The 19939-nt window shown below is 49.6% G+C and overlaps 1 protein-coding gene across 2 annotated transcripts in view; it reads left to right on the top strand.

The window, feature by feature from the left end:
* The first annotated feature begins 6989 nt into the window (after positions 1–6989).
* Positions 6990–19939, top strand: part of TMCC2 (transmembrane and coiled-coil domain family 2) — a 36901-nt gene continuing 23951 nt past the window's right edge. Inside the window, exon 1 of one of the 2 annotated variants that reach the window (XM_080649437.1) lies at positions 6990–7409. In XM_080649437.1, the coding sequence (XP_080505563.1) occupies positions 7203–7409 (207 nt within the window). In that variant the 5' untranslated portion in view covers positions 6990–7202. Of the gene's footprint in view, positions 7410–8029; positions 8470–19939 lie in introns of those variants that run through there. The other variant, XM_080649438.1, reaches the window with a different exon arrangement.

Raw genomic sequence — 19939 nt, forward strand, 5'->3', positions numbered from 1 at the left:
GCTGCCTCCTGCACACTTCCTACTGGGGATGTGCCCGCAACCAAGGTATATGCCCTTGACCGGAATCGAACCTGGGACCCTTCAGTCCACAGGCCGACGCTCTATCCACCGAGCCAAACTGGTTAGGGCTGGACTTTTTTAAGTGCAAAGGTAGGGACCAACAACTTCCTTTTGTTCTCTACCTTCCACAGGCATCTTGCAAAGCGTTTGTACATATGTGTTTCATAAATATATTTGAATGCATGTCGGTATACTTAACTGTAGACTAATACTCATTGATAAATTCTTTACCACGAGAGTGGCTCAGAATTACAGTCGTGAAAAGGTGAGCTATAGGCTTTTAGGGTTCGAGCCAGGCAGAGCACAGAGCAGATCTCAGGCCTGTGAAAGGGGTAGGCTCTCCCAAGCCTGTTTCCTCTTTCGTAGTGTAAGAGTAACACTTGCCTTTGCAGACTTGTTGTGGGGATTAAGTGAGCGAGAGTTCACAACGTTCCCAGCGAAATGCTTCACACCTAGGTTTCTCTGTGAATGGTAGCTGCTTGCTCTTATTATATCTAAAAGTACCGCATAGAATAACAGTTGAAACTGCCGAAGGTATTTATCTTCAGAAGTAAAATAATAAACAACGGGTTTTCTCTGAGCGAAGCTGACATTTTCTCTCTTTCCTTCTTCCTTGTTTTTCTAAGGTCTAGCATTTTCAGCTTTAAGTAACAGATTGTCCGGAGGTTTGTATGGTTTCCCTATAGGGACGGGGAAGGACACAAAGCAGCCATTTTACCAGTCCCAGGCTTTCACACAGAGCAGTATAATCAGGGTTTAAGTTTATGCCTCACAAACCTCCTCTGTTCATGGCCATGATTATTGTGACTTTTCTCCCATCACGGAGCAGCAACAAGCACCCAAAATGAGAAATATGCATCCTGCCTGAAAGGAGAAACAGAAACTTCCAGCTTGTAAGCCGGACCCTGGAGCCTCCCATCCAGGTCTGGAGATGCTGTTGAGAGCAAAGGTCACAAGAGGGGCAATCTGTTCAGTTTGTTCAGTCCTTTAAAACATTGACCGGTATCAGAGGTTCTATGCTATGGAGGAATAATATATAACACTTCTGAATAAAAAGAGTAATTATAGTTTATTTCTGAAGGTGAAAAATTGAAATAATTATCTAAGAATAAGGTGGTTAAACCATGATATATTCACGTGATAGAATGGTAAGCTGTCATTTTAAACGTTTACTTAGCATATGTCTAATTGCATATGCAGTAACATGGAAAATGTAATGATATCTGGAAAATGCTCCTGAGTACATTTTAAATAAAAAACAGGATAACATTTATTTAGACACTGAGCCTTCTCCAACTCACGAGTGAAGCAGAGCCTTCCTGGTCCTGCCTGCCTTTTACAATAGCCAATAGAAAGCCTGGATTGCGGTGGTGGGATGGTGATGTAATCAACAATCCAGCCAATCTCCCTGAGGATGATTTGCATAGTTTCCTCCTCCCAATCCAACAGAACCCAATTTATTTTTAAGGGGAAATGGATATCTCCGAAAGAAAGGGAAGAAAGTACATCCACAAAGGAATATTTGTAATGATACTGGTATCAAAATACAGTAATCAAAATTATTATATCTAGTCGTTCTAAAGAATGCTTTCACCTTCTCAGAAAAGCAGTCTACTCCATATGTTTAAAATATCTCTCGAAAACTACCTACCCATTTGATACGTAAAATGTGTTTTTAAATTAACATAAAACTTTTAAAAATAAAATAATCTTGCCCTAACTGGTTTGGCTCAGTGGATAGAGCGTTGGCCTGCGGACTCAAGGGTCCCAGGTTCGATTCCGGTCAAGGGCATATACCTTGGTTGTGGGCACATCCCCAGTAGAGGGTGTGCAGGAGGCGGCTGATCGATGTTTCTCTCTCATCGATGTTTCTAAGTCTCTCTCCCTCTCCCTTCCTCTCTGTAAAAAAAGAAAAAAATCAATAAAATATATTTTTAAAAAATAAAGTAAAATAATCTTAATAAAAATGTTTTTTAAAGAATTTCTACAGAATAGGAAACAATTTTCTTGGATAATCTACAAGCCTCTTGCTATTGGCAAAAAGAAGCCTTTTATTTCTCAGACTTAATTGATTTTACACACACACACACACACACACACACACACACACCCTACTCTATGCTTACTTGTTGATCTCAGTAACTTATCCTCTATAATTAAAACTTTATCAGTTTATCAAGCTAAATGAACTGGCTGTTGACAAAGGAACAGGATTCCACAACCCTTATCTTTATCCTTGTTTATACAACTTACTGGTTTCAGAAACTTGATGCTACCAGGAGAGCCCCCTTTCAAACTGGGATTTCCTTTTAAACAAAAAGCATTAATCTTCGTGGGACAATTCTGCCTTTCTCATGTGGCAGACCGGGGCTTGGACAAGCTGATTATTTTTGTTTCATTCATGTTTACTGAGCACATACCATGTGTCAATCTTCTTTGCATACATTGTCTAGTTAATCCTTACAATATCCATCTAGGTAGATCATCTTGAACATCGAAACATAGTATGTGCCTGTATTTTCCCAAAGAAACCTAGAAAAATAGAAGGATCCAATCCTTTAAATAGAATTTCAATCAAAATACTTTCAGGTTCTATTTATCTTAGGTACTCAAGTATTTCCTATGGCTAATGAAAATGTGCTATCCGCTTCAAACTGGTTGTTGCAGGTCACACAGCTCTCTACACAGACTTTCCACTCAAACTTTCTTGGCAGTAGCATATTTGTTCTACAGCACGACCCTCCGTGGAAGTCAGAAGTAGGTGCGACACATTTAAATGAACTACCAAGGACAGAACCGTTGGAGTGAAATGTGCAACACTTTTGAAACCAGATGACATCTCTGATTATCGGTATCGCCCTCCCTCTGTGCCAGGCAACATCTAAGTGCTTTACAGACAGAGGTGGCAAAAGTAGGTTTAAAGTTGTGAGGGTATATGAAATATACATCCTTCTGAGTTAATAAAACCATTGCAATAATCATAACCTGCATGTCTGTTTCCATCCGAACTCCTGTAAACCTACGTTCGCCCACCCTATATATATACCCAATACCCACTAAGGTAGATACAGTCAGTATCCCCCCTTCCAAATGAGGAATCTTGGCATAAAGAGGCTAGAGAACTGGCCTCCAATCACATACTCAGTGGAGAGCAGAGCCAGGATTGGTCCCCAAGCAGTCTGGTCACAGAGCCTGAAGTCTTAACGACTATGCTATCCTGCCTCTCCAAAACAGAATGTAAAGTATTAGTTGATTTCATGAAACACACCACAGACTTTTTGTTGACCTGCATCACACCTTGTTAAATATGGCCACAAATAGGAAATTTGGCTATGTGTATCCTATATAATAAAAGCCTAATATGCCAAGTGTCCGTTTCAACCAGTTGGCCATTCAACCAATCAAAGTGTAATATGCTAATGATATGCTAAGGCCGCTCAACTGCTCGCTATGATGTGCACTGACCACCAGAGGGCAGACAGTCAATTGGTCGACCAGTCACTATGACGTGCACTAACCACCAGGGGGCAGATGCTCCAAACGGTAGGTTAGCCTGCTGTTGGGGTCCGGCCAATCAGGACTGAGCGAGATGGGCTGGACATGCCCTGGAGTCCTCCCTCAGTCCCTCCTTGGCTGGCCAACTTCCCGCATCCCTCCAGTGGGGTCCCTTGACCTGACCTGCACCCTCTCGCAATCCGGGATCCCTTGGGGTATGTCAGAGATGGTTTCGGCCCAATCCCGCAGGCTAGGCCGAGGGACCCCACCGGTGCCTGAATTCGTGCACTGGGCCTCTAGTGATAATATAAAAACCAAGGCCTTGGCCAGGTAGCTCAGTTGGTTAGAGTGTTGTTCAGATATGCCATGGTTGCAGGTTTGATCCTGGTCAGGGCATTTACAAGAATCAACTAATGAATGCATAAATAAGTGGAACATCAATGTCTCTCTCTCTCTCTCTCTCTCTCTCTCTCTCTCTCTCTCTCTCTCCAAATAATTAATCAACAAATGAAATTTAAAAAAATCAAACTTAAGGTCAGCTCAACCTAGTACAGAAATGAGGCATAAGTCAAAATGATAATAGTCTCTGCTTCCTTAAAGCTTCACACCATCTCTCCACTTTTCTTCAGCTTAGAGTCAGGTCATGAACATGTGTCCATGTAGGTTCACCATTTGCTGGTCACTGCTTGCCCCCCAAGACTGGCCCAGGGTCTGTGGGGCCCCTGCACTTCTCTGGGGCCAGTCAGGCAGGGGGCAGTAGACTCCTCTGCCTGACATCTTGCACCCTGGGGATCTGCCCCACTGGTTCTGTCTAGATCTGCCTAGGTCTTCATTGCATGTAGCCTTTCCCTCACCATTGGAAATGCTGCAAGCTTGTGGCTTGAGTTTCTTCTACGTTGTGTCTGATACTGTGTAGTGGATGTGGGGGGTGGTTTTACATTCCCAACCCATCCTAAGTTCCCATCTTCTAAAAATGGAGCTGCCTAGTTTAGAAAGCAAATTCTTAACAACTTAGGCTCTTCTAGGATGTACATTAAGATGAGTGATTAGAATGGGAAGAAGATGGAATAGAGTCAAGAAACTCACAGTCTAGCCCTAACCAGTTTGACTCAATGGATAGAGCGTCCACCTGCAGACTGAAGGCCCCAGGTTCGATTCCCGTCAAGGGCATGTACCTTGGTTGTGGGCACATTCCCAGTAGGGGGTGTGCAGGAGGCAGCTGATTGATGTTTCTCTCTCATCGATGTTTCTAACTCTCTCTCCCTCTCCCTTCCTCTCTGTAAAAAAAATCAATAAAATATATTTTTTTAAAAAGAAGGAAACTCACAGGCTAGTAGGACTGACATGAGGCTAGAATAGTATGATGGGTGTAAAAAGGATTGTTAAACTGTAAAACAGTGGAGATCATCCCTGTGACTCAGAGTCAGTGTCCCCTTCACTAACAGTCTGGGCCAGTGGTTCTCAAATGTTAGCTTGCATCAGAAATACCTGGAGGGCTTGTTAAAACAGATTTCTGATTCAGTAGATCTGGCTGGTGTCCAATAATTTGCATTCTATCAAGATCCCATGTGCTGCTGATGCTGCTGATCCCAGAACCATTCTTTGAGAACCGTTGTTCTAGGCCAGTGGTCGGCAAACTCATTAGTCAACAGAGCCAAATATCAACAGTACAACGATTGAAATTTCTTTTGAGAGCCAAATTTTTTAAACTTAAACTTCTTCTAACGCCACTTCTTCAAAATCGACTCTCCCAGGCCGTGGTATTTTGTGGAAGAGCCACACTCAAGGGGCCAAAGAGCCGCATGTGGCTCGCGAGCCGCAGTTTGCCGACCACGGTTCTAGGCTGCTGGATGGGCAACAAGTAAGCACAGTAGGCATTCGGATGGCCTTGTTATTACTAGGCTCTGTAATATTTACCCCAATATTTGCTCTCTTCTGCCTTCAGATAACTCAATGCAGTTTGGCTGAGATTTATGGGAAAAAGAGATTGCATTCCTCTCCTTCTCTTCCATATGTCCCAATCTCCTGCCACTAATACCTTTCTTATTTAAAAAGCTCTTTACAGTTTACAAGGAATGCTCACACTCATTATTGTGTTCAAATATGACAGACGTTGTCATTCCTGAGCATAAAGCTAAGACTCATGAGAGTTAAAGTGGGGGAAGGGACAACGGGATAGAAGAAGCCCCTTTCCCTTTGCATTTGCAGCGCTGAATGTAGCTATGAGTTTCTGTTTCAGACCAAGTTTCCTAGGGACCAGGGTCTTCCACATTGAAGGGATATCTATATACCTATATATATGAAAGGCTAGTATATTAAGTGTCCGACTGTCCAACCGTTGACTGGTAGCTATGATGTGCACTGACTACCAGGGGGTAGACACTCAATGCACAGGCATGGAAACATGGAACATACTGATGAATCTCAGAGGGCAGGGGGAAGAGGGGAGGGCAAGAAGAGATTAACCAAGGATCTTATATGCATACTAGAGTCCTGGTATACGATTTGTGCACCGGTGGGGTCCCTCTGCCTGGCCTGCACCCTCTCCCAATCCGGGACCCCTGGGGATGTCGGACTGCTGGTTTCGGCCTGATCCTGCAGGCCAGGCCAAGGGACCCCACCGGCACACGAATATATATATATATATATAGTGTGCAAAGTCAGAGTGAAAAAAGCAGTGGTGATAAGCATACCTACTGCGCCCCCTCCCCACCAAATAAAACTGTGTGGGTGGGAGTAATCCCAGAGAGTCTTTCCTGGGAGGTTCCCTGCAGCATCCGTCAGCCAGGTCCCGGGTGGCCCGCTGTCCCCGCCCCTACTCCGCAGCCCTCTCCGCAATGCCAGGACGCCTTGGCAGAGCCCTCCAGACTTCTCCTGGGGGCGCACACCGTGCAACCAACCCTAAAACGTGGCCGTGCGACGCCCCCTCGGCCCTGCAGGCTTCCCATTGGCTCATTGCCGTTGTCACTCCTTCCTTGCCTCGCCTTCCCCTGCCAGGCGGAGGCGCCGGGCGGGGTAGGTTGCGTTCGCCGTTGGCTTTGGCTGCGGTCGCGGCTTTGCAGCAGGCAGCGCGCCGCCGGGGAGCGGGCCGCGGGCGGGGAGCGAGGAGGCCCGGCGCGCCGGCGCGCCGCAGGCTCCGCGACCGGTCCATGCGGGGCGGGGGCCGGTGGCAGGGCCGGGGGGCCCCAGCCGGCGCCGAGGGCGGCTGCCGAGGTCCTGCCCGGCCGGCAGCCCCCAGCCCTGCCTCGCCCAGAGCCCGGCCAACCCAGAGGGATGCGCTGCGCTGCTCAGCTCCCCTGCCTTGGCCGTGCCCTGAAGCAGAAAGTTCGGGGGCCGGGAGCCACCCTCCTCCTCCCGCTCCAATGATCGCCCAAGGACTCCTGCCGGCCAGCCTCGACTGTGCTCTGCCTCCGCTCTCCAGGTCGTCGGGAACTATTCCAAGCTGTAACCAAGGCTCCCCTCCTCGTTCCTTCCTCCCTCTCCTTTAAAGATTTATTTCTTAATTCAAGGAATCGTATTCCGTCGACTCCTTTCCTCGTTGGTCATTTAGATCGTGGGCCTCGTTTCTGAGTGTAAGAGGGGGTGCGGTCTCCCCCCAAGACGGGTCGCGGGAAGGACAGATTCCCCCCGGCCGACCCACATACAGCATGAAGAGGTGCAAATCGGATGAGCTGCAGCAACAGCAGGGAGAGGAGGATGGAGGTGGGCTGGAAGATGCCGTTTGCCACCTGCCCGGCGCGGACCTCCGGCCTGGGTTGGCCATGGGTGCTAACTCTGCTGGCGGGCCAACTTCAGACGCGGGCGCTGCCTCGGCGCCCAACCCGGGACCCCGAAGCAAGCCTCCCGATTTAAAGGTGAGCACAGACCCTCCCCTGGCCGGGCCAGCGGGCGACTTAAGCTTTCCCTGCCCCACGCCAAACTGCTTTCACAGGATGCAAGTGATGGGAAAGCCAGGCAAAGGTCAGAGAGGATGTTGGGCCAGAACCCTGGGCTGGACTTCAGGTACCATTTGTGCCTCTGTCTTTCGGTTCCATATCAGGCTTCTGTGTTTGTTCCTCATTATTCAGCAGACCTTATAATGACTCACCCATAAAGATTGTTTGAAAGATAATGTGTGAAGTGCTAGTCTCAGACAAAGGGCTAGAGAAATCCAAGATGCTAACCAAAAAGTTGACACCACTTTCGGTCCTGTGAGATGGCAGGGGGAGAAAATGACAGCGCGGAAGGCCAAACAGGACCATTAATCTTCTTTGCTGAATTAGTTTTGTCCTTTGGAGGCCTTTCTGGATGAAGCTCAGTTTGTCCATCTGTGAAAGGGGAGTGTGGACTTCTTGCCGTTAGGTGGAGCCAGAGGTTAAGCCAGTGCTTGGCCATCCCTGCCTGCCTGCTTGCTTGTGGAACCAACCCCCGGGTGGAGAACTGACAGGTGGCCGAGCACTTGGGCTGGTTTGGGGCCTCGGTTCAAGTTGCACACATGCTGAGCCGGCAGTTAGAACCAGAATCCGAGAGAGCTGATCACACGCAGCGGGGAGTGGTTTATTTTCCAGCCTGAGGGTGCTGAGAAAATTATCGAGCTGTATTGAATATGTCTCTATATTAATGAAAACAGCAGCTGCGATAAATAATGCACCGTAGCTGGAGCAGGGACTGCAGGCTTAGGCTTCTCAAGCCAGCTCACCTCCAGACTGAACGAGATGTCAGCCCACGGAAGGAACTTAGATGCCCTGGAGATTGATGCCTTGAGGAGATTTTCTCCAGAGGGGGTGCGAGGTCTTGACTAGGGGAGTGAATGGACTCGCTATGTTAAATAAAGCCTGTATCCTATAGCAGCAGACACTAAGGAGCTCACCAGAATAAGCCAATGACATTCCTCGTTTGGCCTGAGCGGCTCAGAGTCAGGAAGTCAGAGCGCAGGTGAGTGTGCTCTTACCTGTGTGTGTTACCTGTCTGTGGTCCTTGGGGAGGGATGAGAAGGGGGACAGCTAGCTCCTTGTGCGTGATTTTTCAAAATTGTAGTAGTTCCTCGAATGTGACCTCTGGTTCTGCTGCCCTTTTCAGAGGTCTGGGGCTAGCCTTATGTTGGAAGATGAGTTCCGCTGGCTAGGCTGTGCACAGGAAGCTGGGGGCCTGGCCCCGCTGTCACCCTGGAGCCCACCCTGTGTGCTCAGGAGGTATGGGTTCTATTTTAAAGGAGATGGTGAAGGGACAGGGATGCCCTGAATGCTGTTGTGGGGAGGGGCCAGCCTTCTGCTTCAGGCTTCAGCTTCATTCCGGGCCGAGGTAGATGAGTTTGGCAGGCGAACTCTGCTTCCTTAATCAGATGGACCCTCACCCTGAGTCCAAAAAGAGCAGCTCGGAAGCCCCCCACACTCCAGCTTAGGCCAGCCGTGGAAACTGTGGGCTCCGTTCATCCTCCACCCCGCCCCCCCAAGATGGGCCGTTTGTGGTGTGAGGGCTGCAGCGTGTGCCTCTGTAAAGCTACTTTAAGAAGCTTGTTCACCTCACTCTATAACATCTCTCTCTTCCTCTCTCTCTCTCTCTCTCTCTCTCTCTCTCTCTCTCTCTCTCTCCCTCCCTCTCTCTCTCTGGTGACACCTTCATTCTGGTGCGGTAAAAATAGCAACACCTCTACACTTGATATTGAATGCTAACTCCCCGGAACCAAAATTAACACCAGGTGTGACAGAAGGAGTTGGATCCCCTCACTCCCACCCCGGAGAAAACATACCCCTGAGGTGGATCGCAGCCCTCTGGACCCAGGTTGGCAGCAAGGCGTAGACAACATAGCTGCTGCCTACTGGTGGGGGCACCGGGCTGTTTATCTGTCTGCTTTCACACATGTTTACAGGGGAGGGACCTCAGAGCCAGACATGGTCTTGGGGGCTATTGCAGTTTGATTTGCTGTGTGATCTCGGGCAAATCACTCCACTTTTCTGAGCCCCTTTTCTGGAGAAAGGGACTAGAAATATTAAAGGTGTCCAGACTTGTTTTCCAATGCTGGCACAGTTTCCCAACGATGGGAAAATTCCGCCATCGGCTCTAGCACTGGGTCGAAGCTGAGTTGTTTTCGATTTGACGGCAGTACGAGAAAGGGGCAAGGTTAATTTTGAACACCCCCTGCTTCACACCTGTGTTTGGCCGAGGAAGACCAGCAGTTCTGGTTTGCTTTTATTTTCATCTTAAACTTTGGAGATAGGGAACTTTTGGTCCCTCAGTCCCACTTCTGTTTTCTGGTGACAGCTTCAGGCATTGTGATGGGTTGAGTGCACTGGAGGAAGTCCTCTTGAGAAAGGGGCAAAGAAAGTAAGAGGCTTTATGTGAAGCACCTCCATTGAGGTGAGGGGGTGGGGAGAAGAGAGCATTTGAGCCTTTGCCAGAGAGATCTGAATGATGCCCTGACTAGTGGCAGCGAGGTGTGTGTGGGGACGGGGGCGCCTGTGGTCTCCCTCCCCGTCCTTCAGCCCTTCCATCCTTCAGCCCTTCGGTCCTGTGGCGTGTGGAGCATCTCGCTCTGCACTGTAAAACTTCTGCTCCCATTGCCTGGCATCCGTGGTTATAGAATGGGGAGGGGCAGTGAAAAGAAGGGGAAATAGTTAAGCAACAATCTTTTTTTTTTTTTAATATATATTTTATTGATTTTTTACAGAGAGGAAGGGAGAGGGATAGAGAGTTAGAAACATCGATGAGAGAGAAACATCGATCAGCTGCCTTCTGCACGCCCCCCACCTGGGGATGTGCCTGCAACCAAGGTACATGCCCTTGACCGGAATCGAACCTGGGACCCCTGAGTCCGCAGGCTGACGCTCTATCCACTGAGCCAAACCGGTTTTGGCTTAAGCAACAATCTTAACTAGTTTAAGAGCAATCATAAAACTGTAACTGACAACCTGAACATGAACATTGCCCTACAGGAGGCTTATGTAGCTAGGTTGGGGCCGTCCGAGCTACTCCTCACACAACAATCCAGAGTCACATCCCTCCCTCTGTGGCTTGGGTTCCTGTTGAACCGCCCGAGCTCATGTCTTGATTCCACTGTCATCATTATCCAGTCCTTTGCTGCTTCCAGAAGCCCTGCTAGGAGATGCCAGGGTTGCTGGCCACAGGGAGTGTTGGCTGACCAAAAGTACACTGGAATTCTCCAGCGAGGAACCCAGCTCCAGGGAGCATGGGAGTGGGGCGGAGCTCAGGAAAGTGGCAGAAAGGGATGTGCAGCGCACACTCCTGTTACAAATACAGCAGGTGATAGACATTGCTGAGGCCGGGGCGAGTGGCTAAGCACAGGTCTGTGGTCCTGTCCTGATGCAGTTCAGAAGCTGAAGGCAGGGGAGGAAACCCCCAATCTTCTCCCCTCTGCCCTCTTTCCCCTGCCCTCCCTCCCCGCTCCCCTAGTCCCCACTCCTCCCCACCCCTCCCCACCTCCTTCTGGTGTAGCAGGAGGAATTTCCGGAAAAGAAGGGTCTGGATGTGCCGGCCAGAAGCATTTCCCTGGAGGTTCTTTTCCCTTACAAAAGCCCCTGCGAATAATTTCCCCAGGGATTTCTGAGCAGTATTTATATTTTTCCAGGAAGAAACAGGGGGTGGCTCCAAATTCCATTATTCCAAGTGCTTTTGACCCAAGACCCATTTGGGTTGCCGCTCATGTGCTTGCATTCCCACCATACACTGGTCCCACTCAGGAAGATCAGGAAAAGCAATTAGAAGCTGAAGACAAGTCACAGCCGCTCCTCCGCCTTTCCTGGCGAGCGCCGGGCCTCAGTCCGCACCCACGGTGGCCCTGCTCTCTCAGCACTCCTGCCGAGGGCCCACTGGAGAAGGGATCACGGCCCACAGGTGCTGAACGCCTTCAGTGGGAAAGGCACTGTTTTAAACTGTGAAATACGACCTGCATATACACAAGCGTCTGAAAAGATAGGTATGCTTTAAGTAACAATCGCAAAACAAACACCCCATCTCCCTACTGCCCAAGTCAAGAAAGAGAACATTGGCATTCCCACGAAACTGCTGCTTGTTCTGTTCTTTTGTTTGTTTTACTTTTTTTTTTTTTAAAGGCCTAGGGTTTTGATAAAATTAATGGGTCTGGGTTTCTCCATTTTTTCAGTGGAGAGGACAAGCTATTCATAGGAATGTGGGCGGGATGAAGGAGTGTGCGCTCTGGGACTCAGGGGGAGGTTCCCATGGCAAGAGTGTGGCTCTGTGTGGCCTGGCTGCACCTCGAGGCTCCTGGTTCCACTTTAGAAGTGAGGTGCTGAGGTGTGGAGATCCCTGCAATCTCAGGTGGGAGCTGGGCCCTTGGGGGAGGCAGGCTTGAGGTAGACCTAAGAGCAAGGTCATGGAAGATCAGTTCTTTGGCAACAGGCACTGCCTCTGCCTCTAGGTGAGCTCCCAGTCAAACAGGATGGAGTACTTGCAAGAAAGTCATCCATCGAAGGACACATGAGTTTCAAGGTGCTTCAAGCATCATATGATGGCATCAGAAGCACATGGGGTTAATGGGAAAAGATGTTCTGGGGGAGGTGGACATAGAGCAAGATATTAAAGTAAGGGTGGAATGTTAATTATCAAACAAGAAGATCGGGGCTTTCCAAATGGGGAGTGAAATGGCAGGTGCCAGGTCCCTTTAGGACAGCATCCTTTTGGGCTGGAATGGCACTTGTTTTCCCTGCCTGTAAATAGTCAGGACCAGTGGAGGATGCTGAAGAATGGGGAGGTCACCTGTTTGTTTGTTTTGTTTCTTGTTAATCCTCACCTGAGGATGTTTTTCCATTGGTTTTTTTAGAGAGAGTGGAACGGAGGGGGAGAGACACAGACAGAGAAACATCGATGTGAAAGAGACACAGGGATTGGTTACCTCAGGCACACGCCCAGGCAGGGACTGGGGATCGAGCCTGCAACCAAGGTCTGTGCCCTGGACTGGAATCGAACCTGGGTCCCTTCAGTCTGCGGATCTGCGGTCCGCTGCTCTACCCACAGAACCAAACCAGCTAGGGCAGTGGTTCTCAACCTTTCTAATGCTGCGACCCTTTAACACAATTCCTCATGTTGTGGTGACCCCCAACCATAAAATTATTTTCGTTGCTACTTCATAACTGTAATTTTGCTACTGTTATGAATCGTAATGTAAATATCTGTGTTTTCTGATGGTCTTAGGCGACCCTGCTAGCGGTTCTCAACCCACAGGTCGCGACCCACAGGTTGAGAACCGCTGCTGTAGAGCCTAAGACCATCGGAAAACACAGATATTTACATTACGATTCATAACAGTAGCAAAATTACAGTTATGAAGTAGCAACGAACATAATTTTATGGTTGGGGGTCACCACAACATGAGGAACTGTGTTAAAGGGTCACGGCATTAGGAAGGTTGAGAACCACTGGGCGAGGGCGAGATCACCTGTTTTCATCCCACCTGCACTTAATGTGAGGAGGGCAGGGCTCCTGAGGCCTGGGATTGCCCACTCCCATCCCCTCTGTCTTCAGTAATATTCAGAGCAGCCCTGTACGTAGGCTCAGGAGGAACTAGCGACCGATGGGAAAGCATGTGGCAAAAGCAGCTCTCTGTTCTCCTGCCGCATGTGTTCTAGATCAATCCCCAGCGGCCTAGCTCTGGTGGGAACCGTCCTGCAGGCTCAGTATTTACCGAATGTCCTTTCAGTGCATCTACTTGTGTCTTAACTGCCAATCCCATTCACAAGAATCTCTCCCTGGAGGAATGGGAACATCTGCTAGGATCTGAATTTGGGGTTGAAGTTTTTTTTAAAAAAAATGTGAGTGTTGGGGCTGGGAAAAAACTCAGCTGGCTTCTCAGTGATGGTCTTGGAGGCCAACTTAAAACTCACCTCCACCTTCATCGCTCCTGTGAGAAACGGCACCTCCTTTTGACATCCTCATAGACTAGCAGGGTCCTTCTTAGAACGAGGGCTTTGCTGGACAGGGTCCACCTCGGCCAGCCAAACGCGTCAGCCTCTCTCCTTATTAGGAAGTTAGAACAAAGCTGTTGAGGGACAGCAGGTACGTTTCGTGATTGTGTGAGAAAGACAGCACTCGACGTTCCAAACCACACGGTGAGAGAGCCCCACCTAAGACACGGGGGGAGACAGTGAACACATTGGAGCTCCTGGGTCTGCCACGCGCTTCCACGCCAGCTTGATCTTGTCAGTTACTCAGACAAGGTTTAAGATGCAGCAGGAGGGATCTGGGTTAGACACAAGAAAAAGCGGCCCGACTAAGCACTTTAAATCTTTGGAAAAGTAGTTGTCTAAGGATGAAATGACCTTTTGAAGATACTTTTGTAGACTTTGGATAGTTCCACTAAGAAAATAAACATAATTAAGAAGCACTCGCCGCCCTGACCGGTTTGGCTCAGTGGATAGAGCATCGGCCTGCGGACTGAAGAGTCCCGGGTTCGATTCCGGTCAAGGGCATGTACCTTGGTTGCGGGCACATCCCCAGTGGGGGGTGTGCAGGAGGCAGCTGATCGATGTTTCTCTCTCATCGATGTTTCTAACTATCTATCCTCTCCCTTTCCTCTCTGTAAGAAATCAATAAAATATATTTAAAAAAAAAAAAAAAAAAAAAGAAGCACTCGCCATGTTTGTGTTGAGGTCTCTGCCGGGTGATATTAGGGACACTAAGATATAGATGATACAGGTCCTGTCCTCCATTCACTCATATGCTCATGGTAAATTTCGTCCAAAAGCCAGTGAAAAGTTTGGGTGACATTTGAGAGAGCGGGGGAAGCCATGTCATGAGGCAGTACACGATTAATTGCAGATAATGTGCTCTCTAGACTCTAGAGCAGGGGTGGGCAAACTTTTTGACTCGAGGGCCACAATGGGTTCTTAAACTGGACCGGAGGGCCGGAACAAAAGCATGGATGGAGTGTTTGTGTGAACTAATATAAATTCAAAGTAAAGGAGCGGAGGGGAGAGCAAGAGAACCGGATAGAACAGCCGGATCCGGCCCGCGGGCCGTAGTTTGCCCACGGCTGCTCTAGAGTCTAGAGTTCAGAGCAAGGGTGGAGCGGGGGTGAGCTCACTGCAAATGGTATGGTCAGAGAGGGCTTTACGGAGGGGGAGGCAGGGAGAGGGCACACCATGCAGGTAATTTGAATCACAATCTTCTGTGCTGGTGGATGTTGAGTCTGTTCTGCCTAATAACCTGATGGGTGAAGTCACTGTCTCACCCTGGGTTGGTTCTACCAGGGGTCCTCAAACTTTTTAAACAGGGGGCCAGTTCACTGTCCCTCAGACTGTTGGAGGGCCGGACTATAGTTTAAAAAAAAAACTATGAACAAATTCCTATGCGCACTGCGGGCCTGGGACGAGTTGGCTGCTAAGCAGGACAGGCAGCGGCACCCGGCGGGCCGGATAAATGTCCTCGGCGGGCCGCATGTGGCCCATGGGCCGTAGTTTGAGGACCCCTGTGACAGAACTCTGTAAGCCACAAAGGAAACGGATAAAATTGGGAATGGGGAAATCATTTGCCCGAGTTGAGGTCTATTTTTTAATATCAGCTGTGATGCTGGAGAAGAAATGATTCAAAAAAAATTTTTCATCACTGTGCTTCTAATAGAAACCCCAAACAGGCCTGTTCACTCTTCCTTGTGGTCCTTGGTGCCAGACCTGGGGTGACAGCTCCCATCCCCCTCCAATCCCGCGGTCCCCACCCGAAGCTTCTGAAGAGCAGTTGGAGACTTCCGCAATTCACTTCGCATCCCAGAGAGTAGAACTCTGTGGGTTTTTCCAGCGATTAGCTCTCTGATGCTGCCCCCGTTTCCATAGAGACCCTATAAATAGAGAAACGTTGGCGACTTAGGCTCACTAAGGCTCACTGTGACCCAGTCACCCCCCTGAACCCTCACAGCCAAACCTTCGTGGGGGACAGAGGGAGTTTCAAACCCAAGTGTAAGGAAGGGACATGCAGTCAGCTGCCAGGTGGGATCTGTGAGCTGTAGGTTAGTGTGACTTTTCAAGATGCTTTCAGCTTTTCTGGGAGTTGTTAGGAACACAGGGACCTGTGGGCATTAGAAGCCACTTTGGCTATTTTTCATCAGATGGTGGCAGGGACTCTGTACCTCGAAGCATTTTACTTTTGGCCTCATGCAGCTGTGTTTGCAGATTTTGGAGCGAACTTCCTCTTTGGGGGACCCACACCCAAGGAGGAAAACAGATGAAGCCTAGCTGTTCAGAGACCACAGGCGTCTCGGGAAGGATCTTTCAGAAGCCATCGAGTCCACCCTTTCTTCCGGAGAGGACGATGTCACCAAAGAAGATGGGGTCCTTCCTGCCCTTAGAGGGAGTTCCAGGGAAGGAGGCAGCACCCTCCCCTCATTATCTCCCCATGCATAGGCAGCTGACGCGGAAGCTCCCTTTCTGCTCACTTCCAGCCTCTGGGCTGTTTGGGGTAGATCTTGCTTTTTCTTGTGAATCAGGAAACCTCTGTTTGTGCCCACCTCTGACTCTGGAACATCTCAGCTCTTTTCCTACTACATGGCTTCATTTGGCCACCAAAACCGGTTTCTGGCAGCTGGGGAAAAGCTAAAGTCAGTGTGGAAAAGCAAGTGACATTTAGTAGCTGGAACCTGTTAGTCAGAGCAGGTGGTACTTTCTGCTGCGTTGGTGGCTAAGTTCCCTCCAGCTAGTCACCATGGTTTTCCTCGTTTCCAAAACTTAAGACTGGTTCTGTGGATGTGCTGAGTGGTTATTGTTTTTTTAACACACCATATTGTATCAAAACTCCTTAACCACTTCCTCCCTGGCACCCACGTGCAGGAGCAGTCCGGCCCACCTGCTTTCTTACCTTGCACCTTGTGAGGAGAAGCCCTTGCGTTTGGAGCTCACTTGCCCCCCACTCTCCTTTGACTTTTTTGTTCCCTTCCTTCGTGCCTACCACAGGCTTGAGCAGAGGTCCTGCGTCCCTTCACCTACTACACAGGTGGGGCGGTGTGACACGAAGCCACAGTGTCGAAGGTCTCGCCCGAGTCCTACATGTGACATGGGCAGAGTTACCACTCAGTTCGGGGGCCATGCGCCTCCTGGCCCAGGCGTTCGTTTTGTTTTGAACCTGCCTTTGATACTGTCCCAGGATACAGAGAGCTACCGTGTCCACTCCAGGGTTGGGATCCGTGGGTGAGCCGGGGAGGTCCATCAGAAGCTGGGGCTTTGTCTGTGTGATTTGGATGAGCCACTTAACAGTGCTGGCCTCAGTTTCTTCCCCTGCAAAATGGAGACACGGCTGCGGTATCCGTCACCTCCTCCTTCCTGAGGGGTAGGCTGGCATCAGGCTGGAATGACAGCATACATTGGCAAGCACTTTGAAAAATGCTGTTGTGTAACATTAAAAACAAACGGACCCAGGATTTTAGGATGCAAGGCCATGTGGCAGACAGCGCTGGCTGTTGTCCATGGCACCTCCGCCCATTTCCTGGGGCTGAGGGGAGGAAATGCCGCCGGGCGCTGGGACCTGTGGGGAGGCCTTTTGAAGGGACTGTTTCTTACCTGAGTGGAAATGGAAGGTTGGCCTCATTGCTGGAGAAGCTAGGTTAGGCGTGGTGGGGAGAGGAGGAAGACCTGGAATAGAATGCTAGAAAGACAGTTTGTAATCTGTAATGTGACCATTTGGCAGAAGCAGCTGGACCAATGCCAGAGCCAGCTGGCCCATCCATGGCACTGGAGGGAGGTCTGGTATCAGCTTGGGCATAAGCAGGAGGGAGGTGTCTTGGCTCACGCCCGGTCTGGAGACGGCGAATCTGGCCCTTTCTAGCCCATAGCCGACTGTGCTCCGCAGTCCAGGTTGCCTTGGATGCGTTGGTTCTGCCCAGAGTGGATTCAGGTGGTCCTGCCTCGTCGGGCCCTGAGGGATGGTGACTCCCACGGGAAACCTGGCATTGTGTAGCCTGAACGCGGGGGGCAGTCCCAGAGTTAAATTCTTGAGAAGGAATGGTGGTAGCTTTAACAGACTCGTCTGAAAATGGAAATGTTACTGCTGTCACTGTGGTTAGTTTCTGGGAAAATCAGGGGAGATGATGCAGGAGGAAAAGCACATGGAGACTGAAAGGTTAGTTTACAGTGAGCTCTGATGACGTAACTTATCTGGTCGGTAGAATGGGTGAGGCAAGGGCCCCGCCCACTTGGAGGATTGCAGTGGGACTCTGGGAGGTGAAATGAAAATGCTAACCCTTTACACAGCTCCGCGGTAGTGTGGCCATGGACATGAAGGTGCAGCGGTCTACACAAACAACGCGGGGGATAGAGTAACAGTGAGCGTGGGGCAGCTAACGCACGTCTACAGGCAGCGTCTTTTGGTTTCCACATGGTCTAAGTTTTCTGCTCTGGAAGTTTTGTGTCTAGAAAAAAAGAAAATCCAGGAAGTGTAATTCTTTGGAATGTTTTTAAAATGACGGAGGCTGCCTCATGCGATTAAGGGCTGTTCCTCTAGATGTGGCTCGTGGGGCCCAAATGGCTGGGTTCAGAGTTCCCGCTCAGGAGTTACAGACTGTGGGTTCTCACCTGGTCCTCCCAGTCCCGGCCCTCCTCCCATTGGCTCTGGAGCTCTGCTGAGGGCTCAGCCTGGCCACATAAACCAGCCCCCTGACAGAAGCAGCTGTCTGGGATTACAGCACACATTGTCTCGCCTGGCCCGGTGGTCCAGCTGCCTGCCTCTCTGAGCAGCCCTGCCTGGGAGCAGGTGGGGAATCTCAGCAGCAGAGCTGCAAGGGCAGGCTGAGGCCAGGGCCGCACTGGGCCCCAGCGCCTCTTGGGTTTGTTCCAGTCTGAGGGGAAAGGCACTCATTTGGACAGCAGGTTTTGATACGTGTGCTAAAAAAGTGGTTATATTACTGACTACACTAAAGGTTCGTCCATAGGAGTTTATTTATTAAAAATATTTTTTAGCCCTGGCTGGTTTGGCTCAGTGGATAGAGCGTCGGCCTGCAGACTGAAGGGTCCTGGGTTCGATTCCGGTCAAGGGCACATGCCTGGGTTGTGGGCTCAGTTCCCAGTAGGGGGCGTGCAGGAGGCAGCCAATCAATGATTCTCTCTCATCATTGATGTTTCTGTCTCTCTATCCCTCTCCCTTCCTCTCTGAAATCAATAAAAAATATTTAAAAAATATATTTAAAATATTTTTTATTGATTTCAGAGAGGAAGGGAGAGGGACAGGGAGAGAGAGATAGAAACATCAATGATGAGAGAGAATCACAGATTGGCTGCCTCCCGCATGCCCCCCACAGGCGATTGAACCTGCAACCCCGGGCATGTGCCCTGTTCAGGAATCGAACCGTGATCTCCTGGTTCATAGGTCAATGCCCAACCACTGAGCAACACCGGCTGGACATATTTATTTTATTTTTTTACATTTACCAGTTTGTTATAAGGGACACAGAGGAACAGCCAGAGAAAGAGGTACATAGAGTGAGGTCTGGAGGGGTCCCAAGTGCAGGAGTTTCTGTCCTGAAGGAATTGGGGTGTGTACCCCCCTCCTGGCATGTGGATGTACTCACTGCCCTGGAATCTCCAGTGAAGTTTATTTTATTGTCAACAATACCAGGAATGAGATTGGCTCCAAATAACAGGAAATCATACTCATGTTGTATAGGCAAAGCTAGGTTTATTTATTTCGTGCAGCAAGAATCCCAGGATAGGCACTCACAACTGGTTTGGTGGTTCCATAGGGCACCCGAGTTCTCAGGCTCTCCTGTGTGCAAACGGACCTTCATATCATGCCAGTCCCCTAGTGGCAAGATGGCTGCTGCATCTCCAGGCATTACCTCCACATTCCAGCCAGGAAGAAGTAGGAAGGCCAGGACTTTATCAGGGAAGCAAGTCTTTCTAGAGAGTCTCACCTTGGGTTTGTTTTTTGTGTTTTTTGTGTGTTTTTTTTGCTAAAACTGTGTCATGTGGCTACTCTTAGCTGCAAGGGAGTCTGATGAAGCAAGAATTTTTAGCAGGCTGCATGAAGGCTATGCAGTTTGGTTGTTAAGAAAGAAAGGGGAAAAGATGTTGAGTGTGCCGTTGGCAGTGTCTGCTACAGCAGCATAGCCTGATTGTATGACTCTGATTTCCCAGAGTGTCACAGTGAGGCCTCTTTGGAAATGGATGCCTGCTGGTCTAGAGGAGCCCGTGAAGGAGGACCTACCTTAGAATGAGGAAGGGGCTGGGGACGGGGGAGAATCAGACCGGAGGGAAACCACCTCAGTGCTGCCTGTGTGTGCCCCTGTGCCCCAGACGAGCCACGAGGATCTCATGCCCAGTAACCCTGACCCCACATGTGGATTGGGAATGGCCTGTGGGGAGCCATGGAGGTGCATTTCTTTGGAATGAAAGGAGCAGGTCTGGGTTGCCACCTTTCTGCAAGGGGTGATCTTTAGGTGTGACGGGCCCTTTAT

This window comes from Plecotus auritus (assembly GCF_963455305.1).
Source record: "Plecotus auritus genome assembly, chromosome: 12".
Lineage (NCBI taxonomy): Eukaryota > Metazoa > Chordata > Mammalia > Chiroptera > Vespertilionidae > Plecotus > Plecotus auritus.